The sequence below is a fragment of the Phodopus roborovskii genome, unplaced genomic scaffold, assembly GCF_943737965.1.
Source record: "Phodopus roborovskii unplaced genomic scaffold, PHOROB, whole genome shotgun sequence".
In the NCBI taxonomy this organism is placed as follows: Eukaryota; Metazoa; Chordata; class Mammalia; order Rodentia; family Cricetidae; genus Phodopus; species Phodopus roborovskii.
Window position 1 is genome coordinate 76,261,886 of NW_026126418.1, and position 17,833 is coordinate 76,279,718.

The 17,833-nt window shown below is 38.9% G+C and overlaps 1 protein-coding gene across 1 annotated transcript; it reads right to left on the minus strand.

Annotated features, from left to right (window-relative positions):
* Positions 1-290: 290 nt before the first annotated feature.
* Positions 291-8,301, minus strand: LOC127221939 (N-acetyllactosaminide alpha-1,3-galactosyltransferase-like 1). The gene is made up of 4 exons (XM_051183880.1): positions 8,294-8,301; positions 6,846-6,893; positions 1,315-1,452; positions 291-948 (listed from the first exon to the last, which is right to left on the minus strand). The coding sequence occupies exons 1-4, from the start codon at positions 8,299-8,301 to the stop codon at positions 291-293; spliced, it is 852 nt and encodes a 283-aa protein (XP_051039837.1).
* Positions 8,302-17,833: the final 9,532 nt, after the last annotated feature.

Consider the following 17,833-nt stretch of genomic DNA (forward strand, 5'->3'; position numbering starts at 1 on the left):
CTTCCTTTGACATGTGTATGATTTTTTCATAAAAATATACTTTTAATAAAAAAATCTATATCACCAAAAATAATTCTCACATTATTTATAGTGTCTGCATAAAACATTACATCACATAAGTAACACTTATCCATTTATTTTATTCAGATGAAATAGAATTACAATTTCAAAGGCAGATAATTTATTCTGGAAGATTATGAATTTTTGTTAGTGTCCCAGGTTTTATATTGGAGTATTTCCTGTTATTTACTTGTGAATTGATAAACCCCATGGTACAACCATCAAGTGATCTATGGTTGCCATGCTATCTTAATGTGCTTTATCTGTGGAGGAGTTTTAAATTTTGGATTCCAGTTGTACTCTGGTGATAACACCCTACTGGGCTTATTGATTAAAAAGTATTTATTTAGGTGACTTTCATATGTGCTGTCAAGTTTATTTGTGCTGTCATCTGCAATTCCCTTTAGATATTGTTTAACAATAGCTAAAACATTACGGGGTGTGCCACCAATAATACCTCTATGGTAATAGAAATCTCCCTTCTCAAAAGGGATGAAGGCTGCTGACTTAAATCTTCTCTCATAGGGGAAATCTCTGGGGGTTTTAAAATACCACCATGCATGGAGTTGAGCTACAGATTCGCCCAAGGTTTCAACTCCAAAGTCTTTCTTGAAGATCTGATTCACAGCCATAGTGAAGAGAAAGTTGACTTCATATTGGATGTGACGTATGATTGTACTTTTCATGTTCTTCATGCTTCTGAGAATATAGTCTTGCTGGTAATCTTTATCAGGAAGCACCAATGTTTTAAATGACCGAAGAGGACCCAGCTCTAAGTATGGTAGATTGAAGCTGTTATCGGTCAAGATGTAAAAGATAACATTGTAGCCAACCATGAAGTATTTATCAGCAGATTTTATGAAATGTTTCAGGCTCTGTCTTTTAAATCTATGAAAAATGGGGGGAAAAAGACTTCACTGAAATTCACCAGGAGATACATGTCATTTAGCATGCTGGTTAACACACATGCCACTAATGTTTAAGAAGATAAAGATAGAGAGGTTATATCTAACTTCAGCTATATTAATTAGGGAAAGAAAATATAGAATGCTTGGGGCCCGAGAAAAGACAAAGTTTGTGATGAAGAAAAGGAAAGAGAGTTGCTAATTCTGGAGAAGACAACAACAACCCACAGCTAACAAGGGCAGTCAGAAGTAGAGGCAAGTTCATAGGAAGCAGTTGAGGATGGAGACAGTCCATGGTTGCTCATCCTCAACTCTCCAAAATGTAAAGGACAAGACCAGTAGTGCATACTTTCCAGTAGCAAGGACAGCCAAGCCTATGGTAATGTTCAGTCTCTTATAATAGTTGTCTAGAACTTGTCTATTATAAGTTCCTTCCCATATGACTGGAGCGAGCCAATCAGTTGTTGCTTTAACATCAGGACGTTTTCTGTTGAACAAAGAAGAACAAAAAAACCAGCAAATTATCTTATTGTGACAGTAGAAGTTATGAGAGTGATATTAGCTAATGCTTGTAGAGTACTTACTATGTTTTTAACTTCAATTTTCCCTTCCCCCCACCACAAGAAGATCTAGAATATTCCCCTTGCAGAAGTGGAGCAATGGCTCAGTCTGAGAAAGCATGAGGACCTACTTCAAAATATCTGGGTATAGTGGCCACCTAGAGGCGAGACGGGAGGATCCTTAGTACTCACTCACTGGCCACCCAGCCTTGCCCTCAGTAACCTCAACTCTGTGAGAAACTGTCTCATATATAAGACTGAAGAAGATGGATGTTGTAGAATATTAGTTTAAGATGTGTTACGTTCATTTATGCTGTGGAACATTTGTTGAATGATGCAAAGATACACTGCATTCTTTTATGTTGCATTTGTTTAACTCTATGAAACTGTTACTTTGCCTGCCTAAAACACCTGATTTGTCTAATAAAGAGCTGAATGGCCAATAGCTAGGCAGGAGAAAGGATATTTAAGGCTGGCATGCAGAGAGAAAAATCTGGGCTCCAGAGAGAGTGGGGAGGAGCAAGGAAAGAGGAAGGAGAGGAGGGTTCCAGGAGCCAGCCACAAAGAAGGAAAGAAGGATATATAGAATAAAGAAAGGTAAAAACCCCAGAAGCAAAGTGCAGTTAAAAAAAAAAACCTGGATAAAAGATGGTTAGAAACAAACCAAGCTAAGGCAAGCATTCGTGAATAAAATTAAATCTCCATGTATTTATTTTGGAGCTGGGTGTAGGGCCCTCAAAGAGTAAAAAAAAAAAAAAAAAAAAAAAAAAAAAAAAAAATACAAGAAGAGACAATTTGGTATCAATCTCTGGGCACCTGCACACACATGCAAACACAAGTGTACACACATGCATACTTTTCTCTGTTCCCTTTTCAACTTTTCTTTTATGCTTTAGGCACTCAGATGCAATGTAGAAGAAGATGAGACTACTAGAACAAAAAGAGAAGTACTAGATTTGTCTCTGATGAATAGCAACATGACGGTATTTTTCACAGTAATAAATAATCAGTCTAAGATACACGTCTTAGAAGGAACTGAATGCAAATGAGATTGTAAATTTAAGTACAAATCTATATCTACACAAGGATACAATCTGGCAGTCCTTATTCATTTATTAATAGTTGTAACCAGACATTTCACTCTATCTGCCACTCCCAAAGGCTTAATATTAATTACAAACTGCTTGATGTATTATTAACTAGCTCTTACAACTAACTTAATCTATTTATATTACCCTGTATTTTACCACAAGGCTCATGGCTTGCTACCTCACATCTTGCTTCCTCAGCATCTGTTGGTATCTGTTCTGACTCCGCCCTTCTCCTTGTATCTCTGCTTGAATTTCCTGCCTGGCTCTACTCTGATTGGTTATTGGCTAAGTCCACTTCTTTATTAACCATTAGTAATAAAACATATTCACAGCATACAGGAGGATACCCCACATCAAATAATAGTTATAAAACTCCATAATAAATTCTTTAAGAATGTTTTTAACATGTATTTACTTATATAGTTATATGTAAACATAACTCCAGCCCCCCAAAAAATCGATTTGAAAAAAGAAAGTTTTCAAAATTACTGTTTTTTCTCAATAAATCAGATTGTTATTATTATTTTCCAGAATGAAAGGAAAAGATTCCCTTAAAGACCCTTGCTAAGAAATTGCTGAGTGTAGGAGATAACTCAGTGGAAAAGTTCTTGCTGTACAAACACAAGGCCCTGCATTTGAACCCCCAGCACCCATGTAAAAAGCTGGACCCTGACTGAAGAGAAGGTTCAACAGTGCTGCTCTAGGAGAGGACACTGCTGAGTTCCCAACACCCACATACGGTGGCTCACAATCCCCTTAGCTCTAGTCCCTGTGGACCCATCACCACCTTCTGGTCTTCGTGTGTTCCTGCATTCACACTCATGAGGTAGGGATGTGTGTGTGTGTGTGTGTGTGTGTGTGTGTGTGTGTGTGTGTGTGTGTGTGTGTGTGAAGCTGGGCATTGTGGTACATGCTTTTACTCAGCAGTGAGGTCAGAGACAGAGCCCTGAGGGTGGAAGAGCTAGCAGCCTAGCCAGGTTCAGTGAGAGAACCTGTTTCAAAATAGAAGGGACATGGTGATAAAGGAAGACACCTAGTGTCTCTGCCCACACACAGACACACACATGTGCATGCACACACACATGTACACACACACACACACACACACACACACACATATACACACACACACACACACAATTCAGGGGCTGGAGCTATGAACCAGTGGTTAAGAGTATACCCGGCTCTTAACCAGAATTTGGTTAGCGGACCCATGCAGAACTGCTGAGAATCACCTGTAGCCCCAGCTCCAAAGGATCCAACAGGCCTTCCACCCTTCTGCAGTCATGCTCACTTACACACACACACACACACACACACACACACACACACACACACATTTAAAATATGACAATGCTTAACAAAAGATAAGACGGTAAAACTTGGGAGTTCTTCAGCATGAAGCTTTGAGAGGCAATGCTGGCTGGAAGCTGTAGTGAGCAACACAAGCTGCCCTCTGTGTCCTCAAGACACCTTTGCTAGTCAACCCTGGTAATGCCTTAATGAGTCTATGCACAGAGTGGCCCCAGCCACAGGAACAAAGACAGTGCATGGCTAAACAATCCGGCCATCCCTCAGTAAGATGGAACTCAGGCAGGCACTGAGTGTCTGCTGTCATACACATTGCCTAACTGAAAAGGAGGTGAATTTCATGGTGAAGTGTGGTGACAGTTGGCTCATTCCCACTGCAGTCTCTGTCCTTACTATGTGTCTGTCTGTTCAGAAGCAGTTAGCCTACCCTAAGTCTTCGTTTCAGTGTAAGTTCAGAGCTAATTCTGTTCAAGGTTGGGGTACAACCCCCAGGGTGCTCGGAATCAGTGAGCAGCTTTTTTTCAGATGACATGTTTTCCAAAGCTGAAGTACACAGTCCATAAGGGTAGATGGATATGGGAAAGTGTCCAGCTCTTGACTACATTAGATAATTCATTCTAGAGTATTTGGCTCTCCATGCTTATAGCATTTAGATTCCATGGGTTGCCACATACTAGTTCTCATAGGAGGAATTCCTTCCTCAGGGAATAAAGTCACCATCCCATAAAACCACCTACAGGTCATTTGAGTTTTCTCAACTGTTGAATTAAAAGGTAACTAATATCCTGGCTAGGGAAATGATTCTCATTACCAAGGAAATAAAAAACTGCTATTGCAAAAGTGACAGAAAGGAGACTGCCATTCAAAGAAGACAGAAAACCCTCTGGGACAGTCTTTATGCTTTCGTTTTTAGTAGTAATGGTCCTTGGGAAACTGTGGCAACTCAGTAGGGCCACACCATCGAGAGACTCGGAGTTGTCGGGAAAGGAGGCAGTCAGATAAGTGGCCCACAGAATATATAGCATAATGAAGCCATCAATCGACTGTTATCTACTTCCGTCTATTAGCCATCTCCAATGGCTGTTGAGATAGGACTGTAGCAGTGAATTATTATATGTAAATTATTTTTATTTTATTTTCCCCCCTCCTCTGCTACTTTGTAGAGTGAGTATTAGGGAACTTTATGTTTAGCCTGTTTGGGGACATGAGCTTTTTTATGTTAGTGAAAGTCCTGAGAAACAATGCCAGTTTGTAGAAGGACAGTGTTGTGCTAGCTATTTTCCATTTATCTTTTTATCCATCCTCATCCTTTCTTTACTCTGAGAGTAAATTGGTTACTCCAAGTCCTTTGATCTGTGGCTTCTAGTAAGTTCTACAAATGAGAGATACCAACGAAGGGTCAAAGGGCAGGAAGGGAGAGAGGTCAGGTTGCCTATCTTCTTCTCTTCCAGTTTTGTTGGACAGCTGTGTCCCTCCATGACTACTGTTTGGGATGACTCCTTTTTTCACAGTTTTGGCAATTGCTGATCTCTTATTAAACCATCCCTACCCTTGCTCTTCTAGGCCTAGGTGTGCTCATAGCCAAGAATGAAATATTTGATATTATAAAACTAATGCCAAGTAAATACATAAAATAAACAAAGCATTACTAGTATTTACCCACTACGGATTGGAAAATAAATGTTACAATAATTCAATGTCATTGAGTAGCCTAAGTCAAACATTTAAATTTGTATCTTTTCATTAATTAGTTTAATTTCCTAAGTGTGTTTTGTCTACATGTATATATGTGTGCCACATGCATGCCTGGTACCCACAGAGGCCCACAAAGGGCAAGGGCTCCCTTGGAATTGGAGTTACATCTGGGTGTGAGCTGCATGTAGGTGCTGGGACTAGATCCCAGGTCCTCTGCAAGAGCAAGAAGCGCTATTGCATGCTGAGCTGTCTCTCCAGTCTCTATTTCAGTGTTTTATTTTTGCTTTTGTATATGTGTGTGATGTGCGTGCGTCTGTGTATCCATGTTGACAAGTATGTAGGTTTATGTCTGTGCAAGTGAATATAGAGGCTAGAGATTGGCATGGGGTGTCTTCTTGTTGAAGATGACTCTCACCCAAATACAGAGCTAGCCAGCCTGCTCCTGGGTTCCCTTCCTCCACTTTCTGAGCACAGGGACAACAGGCTGGTTACCATACATACACAGTATTTATGTGGATGCTGGAGATCCACACTCTGGTCCTCATGCTCATGCAGCATCCACTTCACTACACAGAACCAACTTCCCATGCCTTGAAATCTGTAGCTTTTACACCAGTGACTGCTGTCTGCTGTGAGAAATCCATACTGTAAAACATACACACACACACACACACACACACACACACACACACACACACTTGTTGCAATATAATAGCTCCTAGATGGTAAATATAACACAATGTCAGTGAAATGCACTATAGACATTTTATAGAAATGTTAATACTATATAAACATAATTTTACACAGCCATTACAAGAGAATAATGGTCGCCCCAGAGTATTAATGCCAAATGAGGATGGCAGGGAGAACTGACACTCATAAAATATGTTATTTGCATCCATGGAAATGTCACAGAGAAATCTATTCATTTATATAATTAGTATGATAATTATAGTGATAATAAATTAAAATTTAGAGGAGTCAATATTGGCATATTCAGGTTTCACCTGAAGATGCTTTCTCCCTAACAATACCAGGAATGATAAGACACGTTAAATATGACAGCATTCTTAAGTGTAGGATTCTTGAAAAGAACATAAAAAAAATTTAAAAGTAAAATGTCTGAGAAACAATGAGAACTCAGTTCTAGTGTTTTGAGTACCTACAGTTTGAAAACAACAGCATTTTCTTCAAATTGAATTGCATTATTGTTTTGTTCTTACTTTGGATCAAACCAGGCTGAGAGCTGAGGTTCTTCCAAATGATCGTTCCTAGATACAAAGAGAAGACTGACATCAGGAGTCAGTTCTCTATATGACAGACATATATGGTGCAAAGAAACAGAAGCAGGAAATCTTAGCAACACCTTCAGATGGAGATAACTCAATGTGTGGAGTCAACAGCAGATGGGGGTAGAAATCACTCACGGGGTGGAGAGGACAAAGGAAAGACCCACCAAACTGTAAGAGAAGCTACCAGAAACCAGCCAATTTGAACAACAGAGACAAGAACTAAAAGCAAAAGAGATGGGGTGGGCCTTAACAAAAGACAACACTCATGTGAGTGGCGGGGGAGGAGAGGGAGATGGTACTAAAACAGTGAATGCTGGATAGTTTTCATCAGCTTGACACAGGCTAGAGTCATTTGAGAGAAGGAGCCTCAACTGCGAAAAGGCCCCCCGTAAGTGTTATGAGCAGTTTCCCACCAGCCTGGTCCCAGAGCTGCATCAGCCCCAAATAACACACAGAGACGCTGTATTAGATGTAAAGCTGTTGGCCCGTTACTAGTGTTTCTTGTTAGCTAACTCTGTGTTAAATATTAACCCATTTCTATCAATCTAAGTGTTTCCAGACATCTTACTCCTTTTTGTCCTACATTTTGACTCCTCTCTACTACCACTCCCAGAATCCTCCTTGTCTCCTAGTCTCACCTATCTTGCCAACAGTGCTTTATTCATTAACCAATAAGAGAAACATATTTACAGAATGACATCTCCCATCACATAAGATCAAGTTGTAGGGCATTTTCTTAACTAGTGACTGAGGGGATGGGCCCAGCCTTTTGTAGGTGGAGTCATCCCTAGGCTTGTGATCCTGTATTCTATAAGAAAAAGTAAAGTAAGCCATGGGGAGCAAGCCAGGAAGCAGCTCCCCTCCATGGCCTCTGCATCAGTCCTGCCTCCTGCCCTGTGTGAGTGAGTTTCTGTCCTTACTTCCCTCAGTGATGGACACTGATATGGAAGTGTGAGCCAAATAAACCCTTTCCTCTTCAAGTTGCTTTTGGTCAGAGTATTTTCATTCCAGTAATAGTAATTAAAAATAAGACTGAAGTATCCCCAAATGTGGCAAAAGAGAAACAGATTTAAGAAGTTATTTGAACTGAAACCTAAGGCAAAACATCTTGAAAGAAGCCAGAGAGAAATGATCCTTCACCCATCAAGGAAAAAAATCCAACAAGTGAATTTCTCATCAGGAACCACAGAGACCAAAAGGAAATGACACAATATTTTCTAGGTTACTTTTTTTTTTTGGAGGGGGGAGCCTGTTAATTAAAATGTCACAAATAAACTTGGATGTGTATAAAGTACATACCAGTAAAAAGGCATAGACTATTAGTAAACACAACCTACTTGGATTTCAAGGGCACTGTGCTGAGTGACACAATCTTTTACCAGTGCATCATGTATTTTATGATCCTATTTTTAGATCTCAAAATGACAAAATGATGGAGATGGAAAAATGATTAGTAGTGGGACCAGGGATTAAGCAGCATCCGGAATGGGAGGGTAGTGTATGTTGATTGGTGTTGTGATTGTATGAATCTCTACATGTGACAAAATGCAGAACTGTGTATGCAGCTTGCCTCAGGTTCGGTCTCCAGACAGGTGCATAAGCTGTAACATTTAGGGTCGCCAGGAGAGGGTCTTGCAAAAGGTACACATGATTTCTATGCAACTTCCTGTGAGTGATGGGAGACCACAAAGAGGGCACCCTGTTATTTTCAGAGATGTCTTCAGTCAAAGATATTTCACTATATGATTTCCCAGGAAGGTGCTTTTTCAACATCCAAATTATTTTTGCCTAAATTCACTAAAATATGTAGTGACAGGGAATTAGTTTTTGTTTTTTACATAAAACTACCTATTTTTAAGCAGCATGGTTTTGAGATTTTTTTTCTATTTTTTATTTTATTGAAAATAGATTTTAGGCTGGGCAGTGATGGTGCATGCCTTTAATCTCAGTACTCAGGAGGCATAGGCAGGCAGATCTCTGAATTCAAGTCCAGCCTGGTCTACAGAACAAGTTCCAGGATAGCCAGGGCTACTGAGAGAAACCCTGTTACACAACCAAACAAACAAACCAAAACTCACCCCCCCTAAAGAAAATAGATTTATTTTTCAAACAATATATTCTGATTATGGTTTCCCCTCCCCCAACTCCTCTGTGTTCCTCCTCATCTTTCCTCCCATTTGGATCCACACCTTTTCTGTCTCTGGTTAGAAAACAAACAAGCCCCTAAAGAATAATAGTAAGTCAGAACAAAAGCAAACAAATTGGAATAGGACAAGACAGACAGACAGAAGGAAAAAAAGCCAAAGAAAAAGCACAGAAAACATATATAGACACAGAAACATTTTTGCACACACAGGCATCTGAGAAACACACAAAATGGGAAGCCTGATACACATGCAAAGAATCTGTAAGGTAAAAAAGGAGTCTGGGCCGAGCTTCAGGCCCAGAAGCTGTGTTAGAGGGAGCCGTGAGCCAAAGGCCCAAGAACAGGGAGCAACTGCCAAGTGAGATGACAGAAACAGTTTCCAACCATGGCTTCCAGAAACTATCGCAAGAAGTTCCTCTGGGAAAGAGCATCTGTGTCCTCAGCCATTTCTCAACTGGAGATACCCTGTTGCTACAGTGACCACTGGACCCTCAGCCCTACCCACACCTAGAGGAGCTGTGGCCCTGCCTCCAATGAGAGTAGCATCCACTGGAGCTGTAGCCCCACCTGCAGCTCAAGGAGTGACCGCCTGAGCCTTGGGCACATTTCCACCAGAAAAAGCATGCACCAAAGGCTCTGCTCTGCTTGCTGCTGAAGGAACGGTCAACAGAGTCACAGCCCCCAGCTACACCAGTTGGAGAGATCCCCTGAAACACAAGCGCCACCTATACAGATTAGAGAAAGAGATGTGTAGACAACAAGGTCAGAACACACTCAACAATATAAAGAGTAATATGACATCACTAGAAACTAGTGGTGCTACAACAGAAAGACCTGAGCATCTCAACACAGACGAAGCAGATGAAAACAACCCAAAAAATAACTTTATGAGGATGATTGATGCCCTTAAAGAGGAAATGAAAAATTCCCTTAAAGAAAGGGAGGAAAATATAAACATAATATTGTAAGAAGTTGACAAATCCCTTAAAGAAAACCAAGAAAAATGCAATCAAACAAGTGAAGGAAACAATACATGACATGAAATGTGAAATAGAGGCAATAAAGAAACCGCAAACAGAGGGAATTCTGGAAATGGAAAAGCTTGGCAAATAATCAGGAACAAGCAAGCATAAAGAACAGAATACAAGAGATGAAAGAGAAACCTTCAGGCATTGAAGATACAAAAGAGGAAATAGATTCATCGGTCAAAGAAAATGTTTAATCCAACAAATCCTTAGCACAAAACATGCTGAAAATATGGGACAACATGAAAAGATAAAACATAATAATTGGGATAGAAGAAGTCCAACTCATAGGTACAGCAAATATATTCAGCAAAATCATAGAAGAAAACTTCCCCAACCTAAAGTATATGCCTATGAAAGTACAAGAGGCTTACAGAACAACCAAATAGACTGAACAAAAAATCAAAACAATAAGCATAAAGAATAATAAAAGAATACTAAGAGTTGCAACAGATAAAGGCTAGGTACATATAAAGGCATACCTATCAGAATTACTCTTGACTTCTCAACAGAAACAATAAAAGCCAGAAGGTCCTGGACAGATGTTATGCAGACACTAAGGGACCACGGATGCCAGCCCAGACTACTTTATCGGGTGAAGCTTTCAATAAGATGGAGAAAACAAGATATTCCATGATAACACCAAATTTAAACAATACCTATAAACAAAACCAGCCCTACAGAAAGTACTTGAAGGAAATGGCCAACTGAAGGAAGTCAGCTACATCCACAACAACACAGGAAATAGATGCGCTTACAGCAGCAAATCCCATAGAAAGAAACTGAACACACAATGCCATCACCAACAACAAAAAACAAAAATAATAGGAACTAGCAATCACTGGTCATTAATATTCATTAATAGAAATGTTTTCAATTCACCTATAAAAAGACACAGGTTAATAGACTGGATACAAAAACACAGAATCCATCCTTCTGCTGCATACAAGAAACACACCTCAAACTCACAGACAGATATTAGCTCAGAGTAAAGGGTGGGAAAGAAATTTTCCAATCAAAGGGACATAAGAAACAAGCTGGTGTAGCTATGCTAATATCTAACAACATAGACTTCAAACTAAAATCAATCAAAAAAGATAAAGAAGGACATTTCATATTCATCACAGGAAAAATCCATTAAGAGGAAATCTCAATTCTGAACATCTATGCCCCCAAATACAAGGACTCCTGCATTTGTAAAAGAAACATTACTAAAGCTTTAATCATAAATCAAGCCTTCAAAACCCCACTCTCATCACTGAACAAGTCTGCCAGAGAGAATAAGGGAACTAACAGAGGTTATGACTCAAATGGACTTAACAGACAGCTATAGAACATTCCACCCAAACACAAAAGAATATACTTTCTTTTTGGCACCTCATGGAACCTTCACAAAAATAGACCATATACTTGCAACAAAGCAAACATCAACAGATTTAAAAAAAAATTGAATAAACCCCTGTACCCTATCAGATCACCACAGCTTAAAGTTAGAATTCAAAAGCAACATTAATATCAGAAATCCCACAAACACATGGACATTGAACAATGATCACCTGAAAAAAATAGAAAGACTTCCTAAAATTTATGAAAATGACAGCACAACATACCCAAACTTATGGGACAGAATGAAACCAGTGCTGAGATCATAGCACTGAATGCCCACATAAAGAAGCTGGAAAAATCCCACAGCAGTGAATCAACAGAACAACTGAAAGCTCTAGAACAAAAAGAAACAAACTCCCCCAGAAGAAGTAGATGGAAAGAAATAGTCAAATTGAGGGATGACATCAATAAAATAGAAACAAAGAAAACAATGCAAAGAATCAATCAGACAAAGAAATGGTTCTTTGAGAAATACCACAAAATAGATAAACCTTTATCCAAACTAACCGAAAGACACAGAGAGAATATCCAAATTAACAAAATCAGATATGAAAAGGGAGACATTACAACAGACACCAAGGAAAGCCAGAGAATCATCAGGTCATATTTCAAAAACCTGTACTCCACAAAATTAGAAAACTTTAAGGAGATGTACAATTTTATAGATGAGTACCACATACCCAAAATTAAATCAAGAACAGATAAGCAACTTAAATACACCTATAATCCCTAAGGAAAAAGAAACAGTTATCAAAGTCTCCCCCCCCCCCCAAAAAAAAGGCCAAGGCCAGATGGTTTCAGCACAAACTACTACCAGATGTTCAAAGAACTATGCCTCAATTTTTTCCACACAATAGAAACAGAAAGAACATTGGCAAACTCTTTTTTACAAGACTATTGTTACCCTGACACCCAAAGCAGACAAAGACACAACTAATAAAGAGAATACAGACAAATTTCCTTCATGAATATAGATGCAAAAAAAATCAATAAAATATTGGCAAACCGAGTCCAAGAATAGATCAGAAAAAACATCCACTATCACCAAGTAGAATTCATCCCAGAGATGCAGGGATGGTTCAACATATAAAAATCCATCAATGTAATCCACCATGTAAACAAACTGAAAGAAAGAAAACCTACATAATCATCTCATAAGATGCTGAAAAAGCCTTTGACAAAATTCAACACTCCTTCATGATAAAGGTCTTGGAGAGAACAGGGATACAAGGAACATACCTAAACATAAAAAGGTCAATATGCAGCAACCCAACAGCCAACATCAAACTAAATAGAAACTCAAAGCAATCCCACTGAAATCAGGAACAAGACAAAGCTGTCCATATCTATTCAAAATAGTACTCGAAGTTCTATCTAGAACAATAAGACAACAAAAGGAGATCAAGGAGATACAAAAGATTAGAAAAGAAGTCAAACTCTATGTGTTGATGATAAAATAGTTTATACAAGTGATCCCAAAAATTCTACCAAAGAACTCCTACAAGTGATAAACACCTTCAGTAATTTAGCAGGATACAAGATAAGCTAAAAAAAAATCAGTAGCCTTTACAATAACCACAAATAAAATCAAATATCCTGGGGTAACTCTAACCAGCAATGAAAAACCCATATGACAAAAACTTCAAATCTTTAAAGAAAAGAAATTAAAGAAGATATCAGGAAATAGGAAGATCTCCCATGCCCTTGGATAGGTAGGATCAATATAGTAAAAATAGCAATCTTAGCAAAAATAATCTACAGATTCAATGCAATCCCCATCAAAATTTTAGCACAATCCTTTACATACCTTGAAAGAACAATACTCAACTTCATATGGAAGAACAAAACAACTAGGATAGCCAAAAACCTGTACAATAAAGGATCATCTGCAGGAGTCACCATCCCTGACTTCAAGTTCTACTATAGAGCTATAGTAATGAAAACAGCTTGTTATTGGCATAAAAACACACAGGTGGTCCAATGGAATTGAATTGAAGACTTTTATACAACCCATTCGCCTATGAACACCTAATTTTTGAGAAGGAAGCTAAAAATATAAAATGGGAAAAAGAAAGCATATTCAACAAATGGTGTTGGTATAACTGGCTGTCCATATGTAGAAGAATGCAAATAGATTCATATATATTGCCATGCACAAAACTCTAGTTGAAATGAATCAAAGACTTCAATATAAATCCATTCACACTGAACCTTATAGAAGAGAATGTGAGAAATACACTTGAATACACAGACACAGGACACAACTTCCTAAATAGAACACCAGTAGCACAGACTCTGAGAGCAACAATTAATAAGTAGAACCTCCTGAAACTGAGAAGCCTCTGTAGGGCAAAGAACACTTCTATAAGGCAAAGAACAAGACAAAACTACTCCCTACAGAATGGGAAAAGATCTTGACCAACCCCACATCTGACAGAGAGCTGGTCTCCAAAATATACAAAGAACTCAAGAATCAAACTATGTTCATAGCACTATTATTCATAATGTCCAGGTATTGGAAACAACCTAGATGCCCCTCAACTGAAGAATGGATAAAGAAAATGTGGTACATTTACACAATGGAGTACTACTCAGCAGTAAGAAATGATGACATTCTAAAATTTGCGGACAAATGGGCAGAACTAGAAAAAAATATGCTGAGTGAGGTAACCCAAACCCAGAAAGACAAATATAGTATACTCACTCATAAGTGGATACCAGACATAAAGCAAAAGATACCCAGCTACTATCCACAACCCCAGAGAAGCTGGAACCCTCCTCCAGAAACAGATGGAAGCAGATGCAGAAAACCACAACTAACTACTGGGCAGAGCTCCTCCAGTTAGCTCCTCCAGTGAAGAAGGAGCGATAATATGAACAAAGGAGTCAAGACCATGACGGGGAAACCCACAGAATCAGCTGACCCTAGCTAGTGAGAGATCACTGACTCAGGTCTGACAAATGGGGGACCCGCATAAGACTGAACTAGACTCCCTTAATATAGGTGACAATGGTGTGACTGGGACAGTATATGAGGCCACTGGCAGTGGGTCCAAGATCTAATTCTAATATACAAACAGACTTAGTGGAGCCCATTCTATATGGAGAGATACCTTGCTCAGCCTAAGTACAGGGGTTTGGGGAATGGAGAGTTGCCTTGGTCCTGCCTCAATGAGATGATGGGACAGACTTAGACTTCCTAGGGGAGACCTTACCATCTCTGAGAGAAGCATATGGAAGGCGGGGGGGGGGGGAGGAGAAGAGGAAGGAGGGGAACTGGGATTGGAATGTAAAAAATAATAAAAAGTTAAAAAATTTAAAAAAAGGAAAATTAAAAAAAAAGAGGGGGTCTCTGCCCTCTGGAGGGCTGTGTACCCTGCACTACAGGACGCTGGCACTGTCTAAAGAAACCAAGGCAAATGCTGCCTTGGACAGGGATGCTTATTTTAGTCAGTGACAAAACCGTTCTTCTCTATACAGCGTCTCGACTACAAACTACTTTGCCTCCACCCTTCTTATAATAATAGTCACGGGACAGACTCTTACCAACAGATGTACATCTTCTGGAAATGCCCTTTTATTCTTTAAGAAAAAAAAAAAAAGTCAATTTAGTTTTAAATTTGATAGATGCCTATAAATAATGAAAATGGCAAAAAGCAAAAAAAAAAAAAAAAAAAAAACCCAAACTCTAGTTGAAATTCCTCCTTTCATCTGTTTGTACACTAAACACTCACTCTATTCCAGACTTAAGGCTGAAGTTATGAAATACATAACAAATGCAGGTATGCTAATATCTTTAAAAAGATAACCTTAGCTGGGCCCAGCACTCTGGAGGTAGAGGCACTGTGAATTGGAGGCCAGCCTCGCCTACAGAATGAGTTCCAGGACAGGCTCCAAAGTTACACAGAGAAACCTTGTCTGGAAAAACAAACGAACAACAACAAAGTCAACCAAACAAACAAACAAAACAACAACAACAACAGACTATAATGCCTGTGAATCACCTTCATAAAAATACAGTAACTCTGGAGGGCAAATAAATGTAGCTTAGGGATCCAAAGCAATAGGGCTAACTTTAAAGACATTACTCCCCATGCTTTTCAAACAGCCTTTGGTATCACTGTGTCCCTTACACTATGGAGAGTAGGGTAGAGGAGATGAGAATTCACATTTTTCTGTATGAGGGGATATCACTTTTCTCTACTGTGGTCTTATTTCTCAGCATGTCGCTATATTAGTCTCATTCACAATGATCAGAACTTTGTTTTCTTAAAAAAGTAAGCTAGCAGCCATTGTAAAAGGTGTTTCTGTGTAGCACACTGAGGAGGCAGACTCAGTAGGGATATGAAGAGACTGAACTGAATTTCAAGCTAAAGTTAGCAGAGAATGTAGGGGTTTGTTTCTTTCTCTTTCTTTCTTTATTTTGTTTGTTTGTTTTTTGGTTTTGTGGGTTTTTTTTTTTTTGTTTTGTTTTGTTTTGTTTTGTTTTGAGACAGGGTTTCTCAGTGTAGCCCTGGTTGTCCTGGAACTCGCTCTGTAGACCAGGCTGGCCCCGAACTCACAGAGATTCAACTACCTCTGCCTCCCGAGTGCTGGGATTGAAGGTGGGTTCCACTATGGCCTGATGTTGATCTTCAAAGTTGAAAAAAATGAAAGACTTAATGCATATGTTCACCAAAGAAAAGCTGATTTCTCCTAAAGTTAAATTGGAGAGTGTGTGAGTGTCTGGGCAAATACACAGCAGTTGAGGTCAGCCACAGCAGGGTTTCACATTTACCTGTGGTGGTGCTTAGATAATGCCAGCAGTAAAGCAAGCAAGATTAGTGACAGCATTTCTCTTTTAAAATTCATTCCCTCCTAAAAGTAAAAAACAAAAAAGAGAAGAAAAGAAGATTTCATTAAAGGTTTAAAAGTAAAAACCAACAACAACTTTCTTTAGTGTCTTCCAACAACAAATGAATCTGCAGAAATTTGGCCAGCAGCTTCAATGTCTGACTCCAGATTGCTCTACTGTTGAACAAAGTATATCATCACAAAGATAGTAAAGCCAAAAATAGGCTCAAATACCTCAGGACTAAGCCCCTCAAAATACAAACACTGTCTCATAGGCACGTGAGAGTCATAGGCACATCCTTACAGTGAACGCCTAAGCCCCACTAAAGCATTGAGTGTACACTAGCAGTCTCATATATCGACACACAAACTGGGTTTTGGCAGGCATCATTCAAAGTAGGTCTTGCCTCTGAGTGCTAGAGGAACACAGACGTTTGTTTGTTTGTGTTGTTTGAGCATTTATTTAATGACCATAAAGTTTTTGGCCGTCACCAGGCACATGAGTACTGAGTGTGAGAAACTCATGGTCTAAAGAGTGGTATTTGAAAACAGAGTACGAAAAAGACTGTGTAAGGCGTAGTGGCACACACCTTTAATCTTAGAACTTGGGATGCAGGGACAGGAAGATCTGAGTTTGAGGCCGGTTTGGTTGGTCTGCACAGTGAGCTCCAGGACAGCCAGGGCAATATAGAAAGATCCTGAAGGGGGGGCAGGGATTTAGGATATTTTATTTTTTAGCATTAATCAAAATTGAAATGAAATTTTGGAAACGGGTTAAATATTTGACAAATGTTTCATGTTTCTTTTTACCTCTTTATAATGTATCCCCTCAGATATTTAAGGTTATAAATGTGACTTATTTCTATTGGAAAGTTTTTTCAGGTAATACTATACAGGGCATAACTTTATGTCCCAATGACAATGTGAAATGTTCACCATTTCAGTTCAAGATCAATTGGAACAGAGTTTTGCTCCTTAGCCATATGATTCCCTATCTGTGTGCCTGTAATGACATTATTCTCAGGATTCAGGAATGCATTGATATATCATTTAATGTTCTGTATAATATAGATTTTTAGGCAAACATTTGGGAATGATGACCAGCTATGATTTTTATCATAACAATCTAAAATTTTATACATCCCTTTCCTACGAGTGACTTTACCTTGGTTTTGATAATGTAAAGAGGAATGGTAGGAAAAAAACAAAAACAAAAGCAAAAAAACAAATCCCAAGTCAGGTACTGTGCAGTCTCTTCTGTTGCCGAGTCTTCTCTTCCTGGTGACTTCACCAAATTCTTTTGATGATGGAAGCATTAGAAGCTGCTGTCACAATGACACCTGAAGTAGTCTTATGGCTACCAAAAATAGGACTTTGTCTCATCTGAAAAACTTGAAAAGTTTTTTTTTTTTTTTAAACAGTTTTGACTTGAATTCCTTTTGCTGTTTCCTTGCCTTTCTTTATAAATAATATTTACTTATGGACACATATTTTGAATGATGTGTGTGTATGAATGACAGAAAAATTAC